This window comes from Myotis yumanensis, unplaced genomic scaffold (genome assembly GCF_028538775.1).
Source record: "Myotis yumanensis isolate MYYU_CA2020_CCGP unplaced genomic scaffold, mMyoYum1.0.hap1 SCAF_1, whole genome shotgun sequence".
Lineage (NCBI taxonomy): Eukaryota > Metazoa > Chordata > Mammalia > Chiroptera > Vespertilionidae > Myotis > Myotis yumanensis.
The window spans coordinates 196,491,895-196,506,604 of record NW_027223752.1 but is presented as its reverse complement, the minus strand read 5'-3'; the positions used below and the strand labels follow the sequence as shown (position 1 = coordinate 196,506,604).

Genomic DNA, 14,710 nt, shown 5'->3' with positions numbered 1-14,710 from the left:
ACCTGTATCTTCTGCGCAACACCTGCCCAGGCTTCTTTAGTTTGTTTTTGCAAACACTTGATATGTTAATTTTTGTTGTTGTTCATTTTAGTCATTCAAATGCTTGTCATGATATTATATAACAGCTTTAATTTGCATGTTTAGTATATTTTCATAGGTTTATTGTCCAATAAGATATTCTCCTTTGTGAAGTGCCTATTCAAACGAATCTATTGCCCATACCCTATCAGTTGTCTTTTTTATTGAAGTATGCTCAATTAAATTTAAGCAAGTTAGAGAATGAATCCAGATGAAGAGTTATGTTTGGCCAAGCCAGGTTTGTAATATTAATTAGATACTCAGGTGTGGAAGCCAAGAAGGCCAGTGGAATTTATGAGCTTGGAGATGAGGACAGAAGTTTGAAGATATACATTTAGATGCTCTCAGATGATGGATGGATTAAAACCATGAAACTAAACAATATCAGCCAGATAAGGCTAACTCGAGGGTACTCCAACCCTAAACGATTTGGAAAACAAAATATCAGAAGGGATACTGCAAAGAAATGGCTAGTTAATTAAGGGAGAAACCAAGGGTTTAACAGGTTTAGGATTGCAAATGAAGAGAAGTCTGATATTTCAAAAAAGTAAGAATAATCAAGTTTACCAAATAGCACTGAAAAGATGGTTAACACGAACATTTTATCAAGAAGAAAGTTGGAGATCTTGGAAAAATAAGTCGATTCAGTAGGGACAAAAGCTTGATGGGAACAGGTTGATCAAAGGATAACATATGTTTGGTTTGCACTTGATCCTGAAGGTTAGGAAAACGTGGAGGATGCAGCAAAGTGGGAATAATTGCTAGCGATGAATCATTGTGTAAACTCAAGTGGACGGACCTGAGTGTGCAATGCAGGAGTTGGTAGAGGAATAATTCATCACAATGAAATAATTATTCCACTGTCAGTGACAATGCATATCAGAGCTTTCTGTAAGTTTTCGGTTCTTGGGCATTACTGGCAAAAATCACATAACCCACCTCTACTGATTGTGGTACTGGCTCTTGCTGCTCTGATATAAGTCAAGTCAGCAATACAGAGCAACAAGAAACACTTATCAGGTACTGTGCAGTCCACTAATCACATTCAAACTTCAATAAAACCCTTTAAATTGGCTCTTATATAGATGTTGAAATCGAAGCTCTAAAACAGTGATGGCAAACCTTTTGAGCTTGGCGTGTCAGCATTTTGAAAAACCCTAACTTAACTCTGGTGCCGTGTCACATATAGAAAATTTTTGATATTTGCAACTATAGTAAAACAAAGATTTATAGTTTTGATATTTATTTTATATATTTAAACGCGATTTAACAAAGAAAAATCAACCAAAAAAATGAGTTGGCGTGTCACCTCTGACACGCGTGTCATAGGTTCGCCATCACTGCCCTAAAAGATCAAGTAACTTTTAAAGCACAACTTAGCTGCTATGTTGCAGAGCTGTGAATCAAATTTCACATTTGAAACTTTTTTTCTAGGGAGACCAAAGAATCTGACATCTAATGTTGTGTACTTTGGAGGGTGAAAGGCACAGGTGTAATAGTTAAACTGTGACAATGGGGGTAACCAAGTCTTTCTAGAGCAAACCCAGCATATGATTATCTTTTCCCTCTACTTTTCAATATATCTTAATACTTAATTCAAAGCTCTCCATTTAATTTCAATCTTCCCTGGCTATTTTTTACAACAATAATAATCTAAAGTTAACATTAAAGGAACCAATTATGTTTGAAAACTTATAATAAAGACAGGATAACTTAATATGCGTAAAGGGTTAATTTATTGAAATGACTGTTTAGGAAATAGCAATAATAAGTACAATTACAGAAACTATTTGAATACATATTATTGATAGGGTTATGGCATTTCCAACTTGAAATTGAAATTTGTGGTACCTTCTGAATTAAAATATGGAAAAGAGAGGTTATGAGTCAAATTAAAATGAATGTTATATAATACATAAATAAATACATTTTCATGTTTTGCATGTCAAATCATTTAAAAATGTTAACTTTTGTAGAGCAGGATACAAAAATTGAAAAGATGCCACATTTCCAGTCACAGTCAATTCTATGGAATAGAGAACAAATATAGAATTAGTTGTGTTTTATTATATAACCGTACATGTCTCTCCATTTATAATTTTGGGGTGACTAACTCATTAGAGGAACTTTATTACCAATGCACCATGTTGTGCCCTATCTTGCATATGAAAGTCTTCTAAGACCAAAGAGCATCTGACTTGGAATTGTTTTAGAGAAATATCTAGTTTACCATAATAAGTAAAAATTGGTATCTCAAGAATCTCAAAGTTATATTCTCTCCCCTTTTTAATCCTCACACTGGGACTCAATATTTTTATTTGACCCATGAATTAAAAGACAATATGTAAATTTTAAATGTGATAAAAACCATTAAATTTTAATAAGGTAGAAATGAGAATGCAAGTAGATTGTTTTAAAAGTCATACATATTTACATAAAAGTAGAAGAAATTGTTTTCAGTATTACTCTGAAAATTATGGTAATCAAGCATAAGAACATAGGCACTTAAAAAACATATCTGTCAATAATGCAATTATATTTAATGAAATATAAGATGCATAATTTCAGGTGAGTACATAATACTCAACTGTGTGAATGTACATGACACATTGATAATAAATAATTAATTTTGTATGTTGATGGAGTTTGTCACTATCTTGGGCTTATTCAGGACAATGTAATGTAAAAATGTGTTAACTATAAAGACAATCAGTCTAATCACCAACAGTAAGAACTTACCAAATATGAGGGGCAAACATTAACTTTGAAATCCTCTTAAACCTTAAAAAAGAGAAAAATAAATAAATATACAATTAACTTCTTGGCTAGAACAATTCTAAAAATTTAATCAATGTGGGAGTGGGTGGAGGTATAAGAGGGTAAGAGGGCAGGATAAATGGTGATAAAAATTGTAATTAAAAAATAAATAAAAATTTGGCCAATAATGAAATAGATATCTCACTCATTTGTCCTCTCATGTACATATAGAACAAGATATGCATTAAAGCATGTAGAGAATAGATGTGCACAAGGAAAACTTCAAAACTGTAGAAAATAATAGAACTTCTCTATTCTACACTCAAATTCCCAAATTCAACTGTCTTTAGTACATTTCAATCTTCTTTAGCTATATTCTCTAGACATCAATTAAATCAGAATCTCTGAACTAATTTCTTCTAAATATTCAGTATCTTCTACATACATAATCAGAACAATTCTTTCTAAACACCTATGAGTATTCCTAGACATTGGTACTTGGTGGGAAACAAGATTTCTAGATTATTTATTTGTGTAACTAGAACTGAGAATCCCTGATGTCAACTATGTGCATTAGGATGTCCATTAAATATTCATTTCTTCTTTTATTCTGGATCTCTCACTTCTTCTACTATCATATATACACATCATGAATGAAACAGCAGAGTTAATAAAGTAGGACTTACTTGTTGTAAGTTGTAAACTGGGGCAATAGGTTGCATCGCAGGGTAGAATGCCTGCGTAGGGTCAACCAGAAGCTCTGGGTTCAGCACAAGGGCTTGGGCAGGCATCGCTCTCTGGGGGTAGGTCAGCACTTGCTGGGAAAGAGGCAGGACTTTGGACTGAGGAAGGGAGACCAGGGGCTGAGCCAGGGGCTGAGTGGGAAGCATGGGAGTCTGAAGAAGAGGCTGTGGGATCTGGGGCATCCAGGGCTGGAGCAGAGGCAGAGAAAGCTGTGCCTTGAGATCAGTGAGGTTTGGGATCTGGCGCTGAAGAAATGGCACTACTGGAGATTTAGGCAATTGCATCACATTGCGCTTAGGAATGATGGTCTCCTTAGTACTGGGGATTTCCATCACTTCAGGCTGAAGGAGAGGCAGCACCATAGCAGGCTGAGCAAGAGGCAGCATGTTTTGTGGAAGGACAGGGTAAGGCATGGGCTCAGCATAAGGATAGAAAAGAGGCTGTGGCTGGACAAAGGGGTGGGTTTTGTCCTGGCGTTCATCCTGGAAAAACAGAAAAAGAATCTTTGTGTCCATGATTCAGCTATAATTGTCATTCATGATGAGTTAACCTCCTCTCTATTGAGGAATCCTGAGTGAAAGAGATGGAAAACCTTTTACTTATGCTGGTAAATCATGTGAAAATCATTTAAATACTCATTGAAAGGTTTCTTACTAACCCACTCCTTTTTAGGGTGACCCAGATCAAACTGAAATCAGTGTTTAGGGATTTCAAGCTTGTTTCTCCTTTCTGAGTAGCTTTCAATACTGTGGCTAGCTGTACAGTTTGGTACTCAGAGGGCATGCACTTCTCAACGTGGTGGAATAATATTAAACCAGATTGTTTTATATAATGAAAGTTAATTTTTTAAAAACTTAGAGGAATGTCTCCAAAGTTCATTTCTCTGTGTTTTAATGAAAAGTAAATCTTAATTTCTGTTTTAATTGAAGGAGTGCCTCAAAACCAGCTAACTTCCAGCACTGCTTTCATTGGCTGATGGTCATTTCTGTGAGTCTTTAAAGAGCCATCTTTTTGTAAATTTATTTTCAGTTATAGAAATATTTGGTGTATGTTCCAAACAAATGGTAGCCATTGATAAAGCAAGAAGTTGAAATAATATAATTAGATAACTATGTTACCACATGTGTAATTTAATGAAATAATTCTTTGTTGTCTAAGAAAACCTAATTTTTAAGCAAGGTCTGCTACTTAATAACTGTATGATATTGTCAGACAATTGTGTACTCAGTTGTTCTGTATCTCAATTCTCTCCTCTGTGTCATGCAAAGTCTTTTATGAACTGTATTCATCAATGTTAATATAAAATATACAATTTTAAAGTAAATCCTTGAGTATTTACTGTGTGCCAGCTCATCAACCCTAGGGGATTATTAATATTTTCAGTTTATAGTTGAAGAAATGGAAGTGCAGAGAAACTTGGGGCCACAGTTATACAGCTAATCAATGATCAGATTCGGATTTGTGCCATATTTTCTTCCCATTTCTTTCATAAGCCTATCTATCTTGAAAATAAGGGAAATTAGTTCCCAACCTGAACTTGTATCCAATAGTGTACATTTCTGGAAAACAGGTGCACCATTAATAAAGTGAGCAAATCAATAATTATTCTTAAGTATTTAGTCTATTTTCTATAAGTGGATTATGAGCTTAAAAATTCACTTTTATCTTTAAAAATATTTATAATATTTTATTTCTTATTCTGGCAGCATTTTATTACAATTCTTTGGACTGAATAATGCACTTCTTTTTGTATGGATTATATTTTATAATAATTTTTGAAATATATGCATCATGAACAGATTACCTTTCTTTGTTGCTGTTTCTCATTTTCAAACTGCTCAAGTTTCTGTTAAAAAACAAATAACTTGAAAATAAATAGTATGATCTGTAGTAATTAAATGTAGGACATTTTGAAAATATTACATTTAAATATAAGTGTTTTATCTCCTCCCCACACACACCTTAAGTGGAATATAAAACTGAAATTCATAGACACAATAGTATGGTGGTTGCCAGAAAGAAGAGGTTTGGGGGTAAAGGATAAATGGGGTCAAAAATGGTGAATGAAGATGATTTGACTTAGGGTGATGGGCACAGAATGCTATATACTGATCATGTATCATAGAAATGTACATTTAAATTCTATATGATCCTATTAACCAATGTCACTCCAATAAATTTTAAAAATAAATAGCTTTACCTTGTTGATGTGGGTAATGGATTCCTTCATAAAAATAAAAATAAAAATAGGTTAAGTTATAATGGAAATTTTTTTGCCAGTATGAAACAGAAAATGAAGAAATTACAAGGTTAATGTGGACATCTTGCTTGATAATATTTAAAATACAGCATAATTACTGAAACTTATATGTTTCACTGTTTTACACAAGCTTATTCTATAAAAGAGACAGATGAATGCAGTCAAGAAAGAAGAGGAAATTAGCAAACATATTACAAACAGAGGCATTTTATAGACGCTAGTTTTCCCTCTATGTTCCCTCCCTATGACAACAAATGAAAAATACAAAATCAACAAAAGACGCCATCTGATTCTAAAAGAATAAAATTCATTAATAAGAAATTATAAGTGTTCATACATTCTGTTCATTATTCTTAGTTCATTAGTTATGTTCAGTCTTCAAATGAACTGTAAGAACTAAAATACTTTCCCTAAGGATCTGGTAACCTTTAAGAAGACATAAAGTAATCCAGGTACCATTTATCAGGTGACAGACCCCAACAGTGGTGCAAGTGTACATATCTGCCTGACTCTCCCAGACAGACTGAAGACTAAAACTAAGTCTCACTGCTTCTTATTTACTAAAGTGACTCCTGTAATGACAAAATATGTCTATTTGCATGTCTTCCCACCCCTATATTGCAATTCTTTCCTATGGGCATCTGCTTTTCAATTTGTAGCACAGCTCCTACTCAATGTTTAATCCACAGAAAGTGCTCAAAAAGCAGTCAAAGCAGGACATGAGGTCAGGGTGGAGAGAGCTCAAGACACAAAAAAAGGACTGTAGAGTTCTCTTGAAGAAGAGGGTGAGGCACAGTGACAATCCAAGTAGCAGCTAGCACAGAAAGTGCTTGAACAGAGAATTCTGCAGGCATTTTACTTTGTTCTTAAATACATCATGGAAATTTACATTAGAATTTATGTGTCAGAACTAGCTGCCATGACTTAAATACCCTAAAGTAACACAGTATAAGCAGGGGTGGGGAACCTTTTTTCTGCCAAGGACAATTTGGATATTTATATCATCGTTTGGGGGCCATTTTAAATTATCAACTTAAAAATTAGCCTGCTATATTTGGTAAAACATTTCATTAGCTCACCCCTAATGCCTTGGCAGGGCCAGACCAAGTGATTTTGCAGGCCTTATACTGCCTGAGTTGTTCCTCACTCCTTCAAGAGTATCTAGCAATTTATTCTTCCTGTATGGAAAATAGCCACAAAAGGAACATTGTCTTACCTCACTGCTGGAAATGCTTTCTACAGTCTGTAAAGAAAAATACAAAATCAATAACTGGATCATCAGAGAATATTATTTTTTATTTTTTTTATATTTCAATTTGAGAGCGAGAGAGACAGAGAGAGAGAAAGAGAGACTTCGATGCAGGAGAGAAACATGTATAACTTGCCTCCTTTCCACCACAACCAAGGATTAAACCCACAGCCTTTTGGTGTATGGGACAACCCTCCAATTAAGTGAGCCATAACAGCCAGGGCAGAATGTTACTATTCATAGTTGTTAAATTTTTCTATAAATAAAATCTTACCTCACTAGATACACTGAGTTCTTTTTTCTGTAAAAACAAAAACAAAACAAAACACCATTTAGTTTCCATAGCTAACTCATTTTCTATTTACTTTTCACCTTCTTTATGCAGAGATATGTCCTTCACAAACTTAAGAAATAAAAAAATGTTGTATGTCTTCTGAGATCCTTGAAATGCAATCGTGTTTTATGTCTTTTATACTTGATAACTTCAATAGTATAATTTTATTTTACCTGAGTGAAGAACAGTTTTTCACAAGTAACAGAAAGGGAGTTATTTGAATTTGTATCAAACACTTTTCATTATGGTTACAAGTATATTTATAAATATGACTATTGTTTTATGCTTCACCCTCTGGATTTCTTTGAGTAGACACAGGTAGGATTTGGCCTGATGCCCCAGGGTAAAAGGTACATCAGTTTCATCACTGACATGTTTATCTAGGTTGCACTACATGCAATTGTATGTGTTCAATATGACTCCTTTTTATTGTTTATATATTTGTTTCTTCTTCTTTTGCCTGATGCTTATTGGTTTGTTTGTTTTTTAGGGACTGGTTTCCCAGTGGTGTAGAAAACATTTAACCAAGATTTATGGTCCTACAGGACTCTATTGAAATAATGGGTGAAAATAAGTGATTAACAAAATATTTGCTGAAATTCAGCTTTATATGTGCATTTAATGTTAATCATTTAGCGTTTTTTCTTACCTCCCAGGCAAGAGAAAGGGCCACGAGGCAGGCAAGGATGAGGACCTTCATGGCTCTCAAGTCCTGTGAAAGGGAAAATGAGGAAATGATAGTGTAGTTGTCTAACCTCTTATTTAGGTAGAATTACTTTTTTAAAAAGAAACTAAAAACAATGTAAAATATTTGCATTTTAGAAAAAAATACTAAGAGAAGTTTTATTATACACCAAAGACAAAATCTACAATGGCAACTTGATCTGACATATCAATTTTATAGTTTAATGCCAACCATTCAGATTTTTTTCAGCTATCAGCTGTACCCTACCTCACTCTTTTTTATCTCATTTAAATACAGTATGCTGTGTGTTTTTTCAAAAGATAGAAAGAAGCTTTAAATTTTATATAAAACTTTATTAATTGCATCATTTATTCAAAATGAGTAATATTTATTTCACATCCTTAAATATCCGATGCTGTCTGGTGTCTTGATTTAAAATAATAGAACAAAATATTAAGGTCTCAGCCCTAATGAATCCTCATATCTGTTGGGAAAACGCTGATTAAAGAAAATGTATACATAGAAGAACATATTTTGTTTTTACCTTTCTAGGAATATTTTGTTTAATCATATGTCCTTATTTCTAAGCAAGACTGGGATCTTTGTTTAAGCATTTCATTATTTGCTTCACTTATACAGATATTTCTTGGACTGAATGGTTTCTTTATTTTTCATGTGTACCCAGTACACAGTCTTCATCCTCATAATCCTAATGATGTCTCTTCTCCTTTGTGACATGTAACTTTATATATCATACACCATGTCTTTTCTTTTTTCTGTAATCTCTTGATTTATCAAAGGATCAGATTCTGTTGCCCAGTCGCTACTGCAGACCACTCCTTCTTGTAGCATAACATAAACTATTTGTTAACATTTTTTACCATAATGTATTCAATGCTTGACTTTGTTTCATCTCTATAATTTCTTGTAAAAATATTATTTGTCCTATCAATACATGTTGACAAATAATCTTCAATTTATAAACAGATTTATAAACTGAATCTCTAAACTACAAATATTTCATGAAAAAAGCTTTCTAATTCATCAGAAAATATTATTTTCTATATTTTAATGTTGAAATATTTTTCTTTTTCAGCAAAAGTATATTTCCTAGCCTTTCCTTAAGGTTGTTATACAATTATTTTTAAATTTAATTTATTGTGGTGACATTGGTTAATAAAATTATATGTTTCAAGTGTACATTTCTATAGTATATCATTGGTGTATTGCATTATTTACTTACCAGCTAATGTCAAATCTGTTTCAACCACCATATATTTGACTCCCTTTACCCCTAACTACTTCTCCCCATGTCTCTTTTCTTGTGGTAACCACCATAGTGTTGTCTGTAACTATAAGGTTTTTTACTTTGTCCTGTTTGTCCAGTTCTATGTGAGTGAAATTACATAATTCTTGAATTTTTCTGTCTGACTTATTTTGCTTATCATAATAAGATTCATTCATGGTCTTGCAAATAGCAGTATTAATTTTACTTTGTTTAAGACCTCCATAAGTTTACAAATAATTTATTCGCAGATTTCAAAAAAGTGTTAGAGATGATTATGGTTATGAAAGATCTCATTACATTTTCCAAATTTATTATTAGCATTTTATATGCCATTTTTTAAGCCAGATTTCCATAGTGACTAATTTATTCTCAGGTACGCTTTCTTCAAATCACTCTTTTGTTTTTGATTCCAAGTTATTTGTATATATTCTAGAATTTCTTAAAAGTAAAATGTTGTATCTCTTTAACTAAATTCTGTATTTCATATGTCTATTTTTAAATTATTTTGAAATATAAATTGAAAAAAGTGGTATGCTGCATGTTGTAAACAAGTTTTATTAATACACTCTTCTAAAAATTATTCAAAAGCATTTCTAGTAGTATATGTTCCCAAACAATTCCTATAATATCTTGACTCAACATGCCACTTCTATACCTACCTGGTGAATAAAGTTTTCCCAATAATTATTCCTATTCCCTTACAATAATTTAAATATATTTGCTTTAATGACTGTGGTATGTTTAATAAAATTGGAAGAGTTATTTAATTCAGAAAGGAGATTTTTAAGTTGTGTTTAATTGTTTTAAATTTATTGATCTCAAAAAGAGAGAGACATTGATATGATTTTCCACTTATTTGTGCATTTATTGCTTTATTCTTGTATGTGTTCTAACCAAGGATAGAACCTTCAACTTTGGCATATTAAGACAACACTCTAACCAACTGAGCTACCCAGTCAGAGCCTGAAAATTGATCTGTTAATATAACCTCTTAACTAGCCTTGTATTAAAAAATATTAATCACCATTATTATATTTTCTTGAACTCATTAAGCTTATGTGATCATTATAATTTTTACCAAATCTTTATAAGCACTTTTACTATTTTCACATAAGTTTTTAAAATAAAGTCAGCACTACATAAATACTTTTTTTCAAATACTATATTTTAAAAATTATTTTCTTTATATGTATATGTATATATATCATATATGTATAAATACCAAGTTTAAAATAAAGCAAAAACAGGACACATCAAACTTATATCTTAAGTTCTTACCTTTCTTCAAAGTGGAGAACGAGAAGTGAAGAAAGAGCTTAGTGAATGATGGTCTGTCTGCTTTTGTGGCTACTTATATAGTATATTTAATGGTATGCTAATTTTATTGTTTGAAAAAAATCAATAGTGAGTTTCAATTCCAAGAAATTGACATTATCAGAAGATAATTTCTGCCTAATATCTGTCCCCAGAAATGCCCAGGAGCATTTTAACAAGGGAGCAATTCACATCTGTAAAGGAAATCAGTCCAGGAAATGAAATTATCGAATAACTAAAGACAATCCTTAGAGGACAGTGGCCTTCTGGCTCAGAGGCCAAGCTTTGAGACATAGGTTTCTAGCACTTGGTGGTTCGTCAAGATCTCAGCTGTGGGGAAACATTATATGAGAGCGAGTGGAACGTAGGGGCTTCACAAAGGCCACAATTTCATGCTAATCGGAGCAGTTGTTAGTGCTTTGTGCCACATTGGGGGAAAAATGACAAGATAAGTCCATGATGGTAGCTTCATTGTGTAAGTCAAATTACTCGCTCCAGTGACGCTTAATCTGGGGATAAAAAAATCATTTCTTAAAACCTTTACCTTGTACACAAGAGGAATAAGCCTCCCTCTGTAAAGAAACAGCCAAGAAAAGGAATCTGGATGGCTGGTATAAAAAAAAAGAGGATAAGATCAGTAAACATGATATATACTTTGAAATATAGGGTAGAAAAATTAAAATTAAATGATCTTATTTTCCCTACTGATGTGAATGATTGAGTTTTCAACTGAAAGTGAGACAAGTGGTGATGAGTTTGTGATATTTAAAAGAGGGAACATTTTCGGTTACTGTGAAAATAAAAATGAATGAAGATTTCCTCAACAGTAATGCCTAATGAGAGTAGAAATCAGCTTGTTTTCTTTACCCCAGTTGATTTATGCCAAGAAGGTTGCATTACAATATCAAAAGATCAAAGGAATGTTGGGGTAAGGACAGGGAATTGAATGTGTTTGTACTAAAATTTCTAATCATGAAGTGGTGGAGCTAGGAAAGAGGAGATGGCAGTAGTTGAGTAATAAACCAGAACTCTCATATGGGCTTGAAGAAAGAAAAGGGAAAAAAAAAGGAAAAAGCAAGTCCTATAAGAGTGAGCAATGTTAAGAAGTACAGATTACAGTTTTTGACCAGCTGGGAATTTCAGCATCAGAAAGAACAGACTTTCTGGCCCCAGCTGGTATTCTCAGTGGTTAGAGCTTTGGCCCACACACTGAAATGTCCCAAGTTCAATTCCTGGTCAAGGTTCATACCTGGGTTGTGGGTTCAATCCCAGTGCCTAGTTGGCGTGCGTCCAGCAGAAAACCATGCAATGTGTCTCTCTCACATTCATGTTTCTCTGTTTCTCTTTTTCTCTTCTTTCCTTTCTCTCAAAAAAAAAGAAGAAAAAAAAAAAAAAAAAAAGAAAGAAAGAAAGCCAAAAAGAGACTTTCTGGACAATGACTAGATCCAAAGATATTCAAGTATGCAGTATTGAAGATAGGCAGATATGAAGGTTGTTGAAGGTCAATAGTTAAATATACTCCATTTTAATATCTTTGTTTGCCAGAATTTTGCTAGTTCCCAAGAATGCAACAACAATAAAAAAGACAAAATTCTTGTCCCTAAGGACATCAAAACCTTTAGGATAAATTAATATGAAGCTGACTTGTTATGAAATTAAAAAACATTTTAAAAATACATATTTTGTATATTTTTATTGATTTCAGAGAGGAAGGGAGAGGGAGAGAGAGATAGAAACATGAATGATTAAAGAGAATCATTGATTGGCTGCCTCTTGCATGCCCCCTACTGGTGATAGAGCCAGCAACCCGGGCATATGCCCTTGACTGGAATCTAACCTGGGACCCTTCAGTCCACAGGCTGATGCTCTATCCACTAAGCCATATCAGCTAGGGCTGTAACAAACATTTTAAAATAAAACTATAATAAGGTGCAATACACACAAGGGAAATGCCTAATTTATGTTAGCTGATGAATAGGAGAAGCAAAGAGGATCTTCTTGGAGACAGGAGTCATGAGTAGGATCTTGAAGCCAGATGAAGGGTTTGACTTGAGGAGGAGAGAGAATTTTAGGCTAAAAAGAAATAAAGGAATAGGGTCTTGGATATCAGAAACCAGTAAATACAACTAAATCAAGTAGTGAATCGGGGTCATAAAATACAATGCAGGGAATCTGGAGATGAGAACAGAGAATGAAAAAGAGGTCAGATAACAACGAGCAAAGCATGCTGTGCTCCTTATAAGCAAGAATTATATTCTGAAAAGGAGACATATATATTCCTATATGTAATACTTTAAACAATAAAGGATTTTCTAAAAAAATTATTCTGGAGTTGGTGCGAATTTGCTGATGGGTTTTAGGACAGAATTACATCTAGAAAATAACTACTTGTAAAAAATAATTGATAATGCTACAAATTTATTAAATTGAGACTTCTCAGGTTTGAGCTCATATCTTTTGCAGTGAGTTAATGTTCATCAGCTAATGTTTATGGAAGGACAGAAGATTAGAAAAGGGAGAAATATGTAATACTTTACACATAAAAAATTTAAAAAAAAAAAAGAATAAAGGAATCTGGAGCCCAGGGAGGAAAAGGGTCTTTCCCAAAGTTCACAATAATGTCTGAAGCAGGCTTCAAAAGTACTTAGTATGTGCCTATTTACAAAAGCAGTCTTCAAGTTTTTGTTCAATTAAGTACATAAACATAATTGGTTGATTGTGTTTTACACTGCTCAATTTTACACTCTTCTCTTTTTCTGTTTGCTGTGTTTAAGAGGTAATACATTCAGGACTTTAGCACAGGTATATGCCCTTTTAAAGCAAGTAAATAAAGTATTTGCATACTTAATAATTTTCCTTTGTAATATAACTTGCATTTATATCATGCTTGATGTTTGAGGGAGGGGATCACTGCTAATTGTCACTATACTGCTTAGAAAACCTAAGTCAATGTCTATTGTCTGTTTCAACCATTCAGCTAATATTTATTCTTGGACCATGTTCATACTGAGCAAGGCAGAAGGCATGAAAAGAAATGATGAAACAATCCATGTCATAAGTCCTATTGGAAAGAGCCATGTCTGCTCTCAGTTGCCATTGTCACTGGCATAAATTTGCATGATTTCTAAGAAAAGAAATACAAAAGCATTCATGTCCTACCCATTCAATATTTCCTTTTCATTTTCTCAGCAAAATGATTTACATATTGTACAATATATACAGCACTTCTTTATGACACCTTTTCAACAATTTTGAATTACATAAATCAGTACTTATTGAGTCTGTTGGGCCAGAATGTATGTAAAACCTTGATCAAAAAAAAAAAAAAGATCACTAACAATACTCTAGAGAAAAATGCTTGTCTAAGAAAAAATTGAAAATCCAGAAGTTTAACATCAGTGTCACTGGTTAGGTAAGCTTCAGAACACAATGACAAGTAGGTAGCAAAGTGCCATGTAGGCAACCCAAGATTTCCCAATACATAACTTGAGTTGCCATTTTGTAAGGTAAAATAAGAATTTTATCCATTGAAATTTTATATGACAACCCTCATTGAGAAGCAAGAAATAATCAAAGCAAGATGTTCTAAGACTACTTGTCATAAACAGAATGTGCTCATCCAAAGCTCTTTCCCATATTGGGCGACAGATCTGAAATGCTCAGGCATGAGGTTTGGGTGAAGCACAAAGGCGAAGCTATATACCAGTAAATAACAATCTCAAGAAAGAAAGCAGATAGGAAACCAGGATAAAGAGTATATTACAGGGACCAAAAATGTTAAAAAAAAATGAGAACTGTAAGATACACTAAATATTACCCATATGGTGTTTTGAAGATTTTTTTAGTGATGGGGAAACTGAAGATGTGAGAATTTGCATTATTTGCTCAGGACACTACGACTATTTAGAGATAGGGCTGGTACTAAAATCCTCTGTTTCCTGAGTAATATTTGAGATACTGTTTAATAACTGCCAAAACATTTCAGGGGGGAAGAAAGTAAA

General features: G+C 33.2%; 1 protein-coding gene across 1 annotated transcript in view; it reads right to left on the bottom strand.

Moving 5' to 3' along the window:
* Positions 1-1,795: 1,795 nt before the first annotated feature.
* The window catches only part of LOC139007050 (beta-casein-like), a 36,958-nt gene continuing 24,043 nt past the window's right edge, over positions 1,796-14,710 (bottom strand). The window contains exons 6-7 of the mRNA XM_070410039.1: positions 2,818-2,859; positions 1,796-2,104 (exon numbers count right to left, since the gene is read on the bottom strand). Coding sequence (XP_070266140.1) covers positions 2,854-2,859 — 6 coding nt within the window. The 3' untranslated portion in view covers positions 1,796-2,104; positions 2,818-2,853. The remainder of the gene's footprint in view (positions 2,105-2,817; positions 2,860-14,710) is intronic.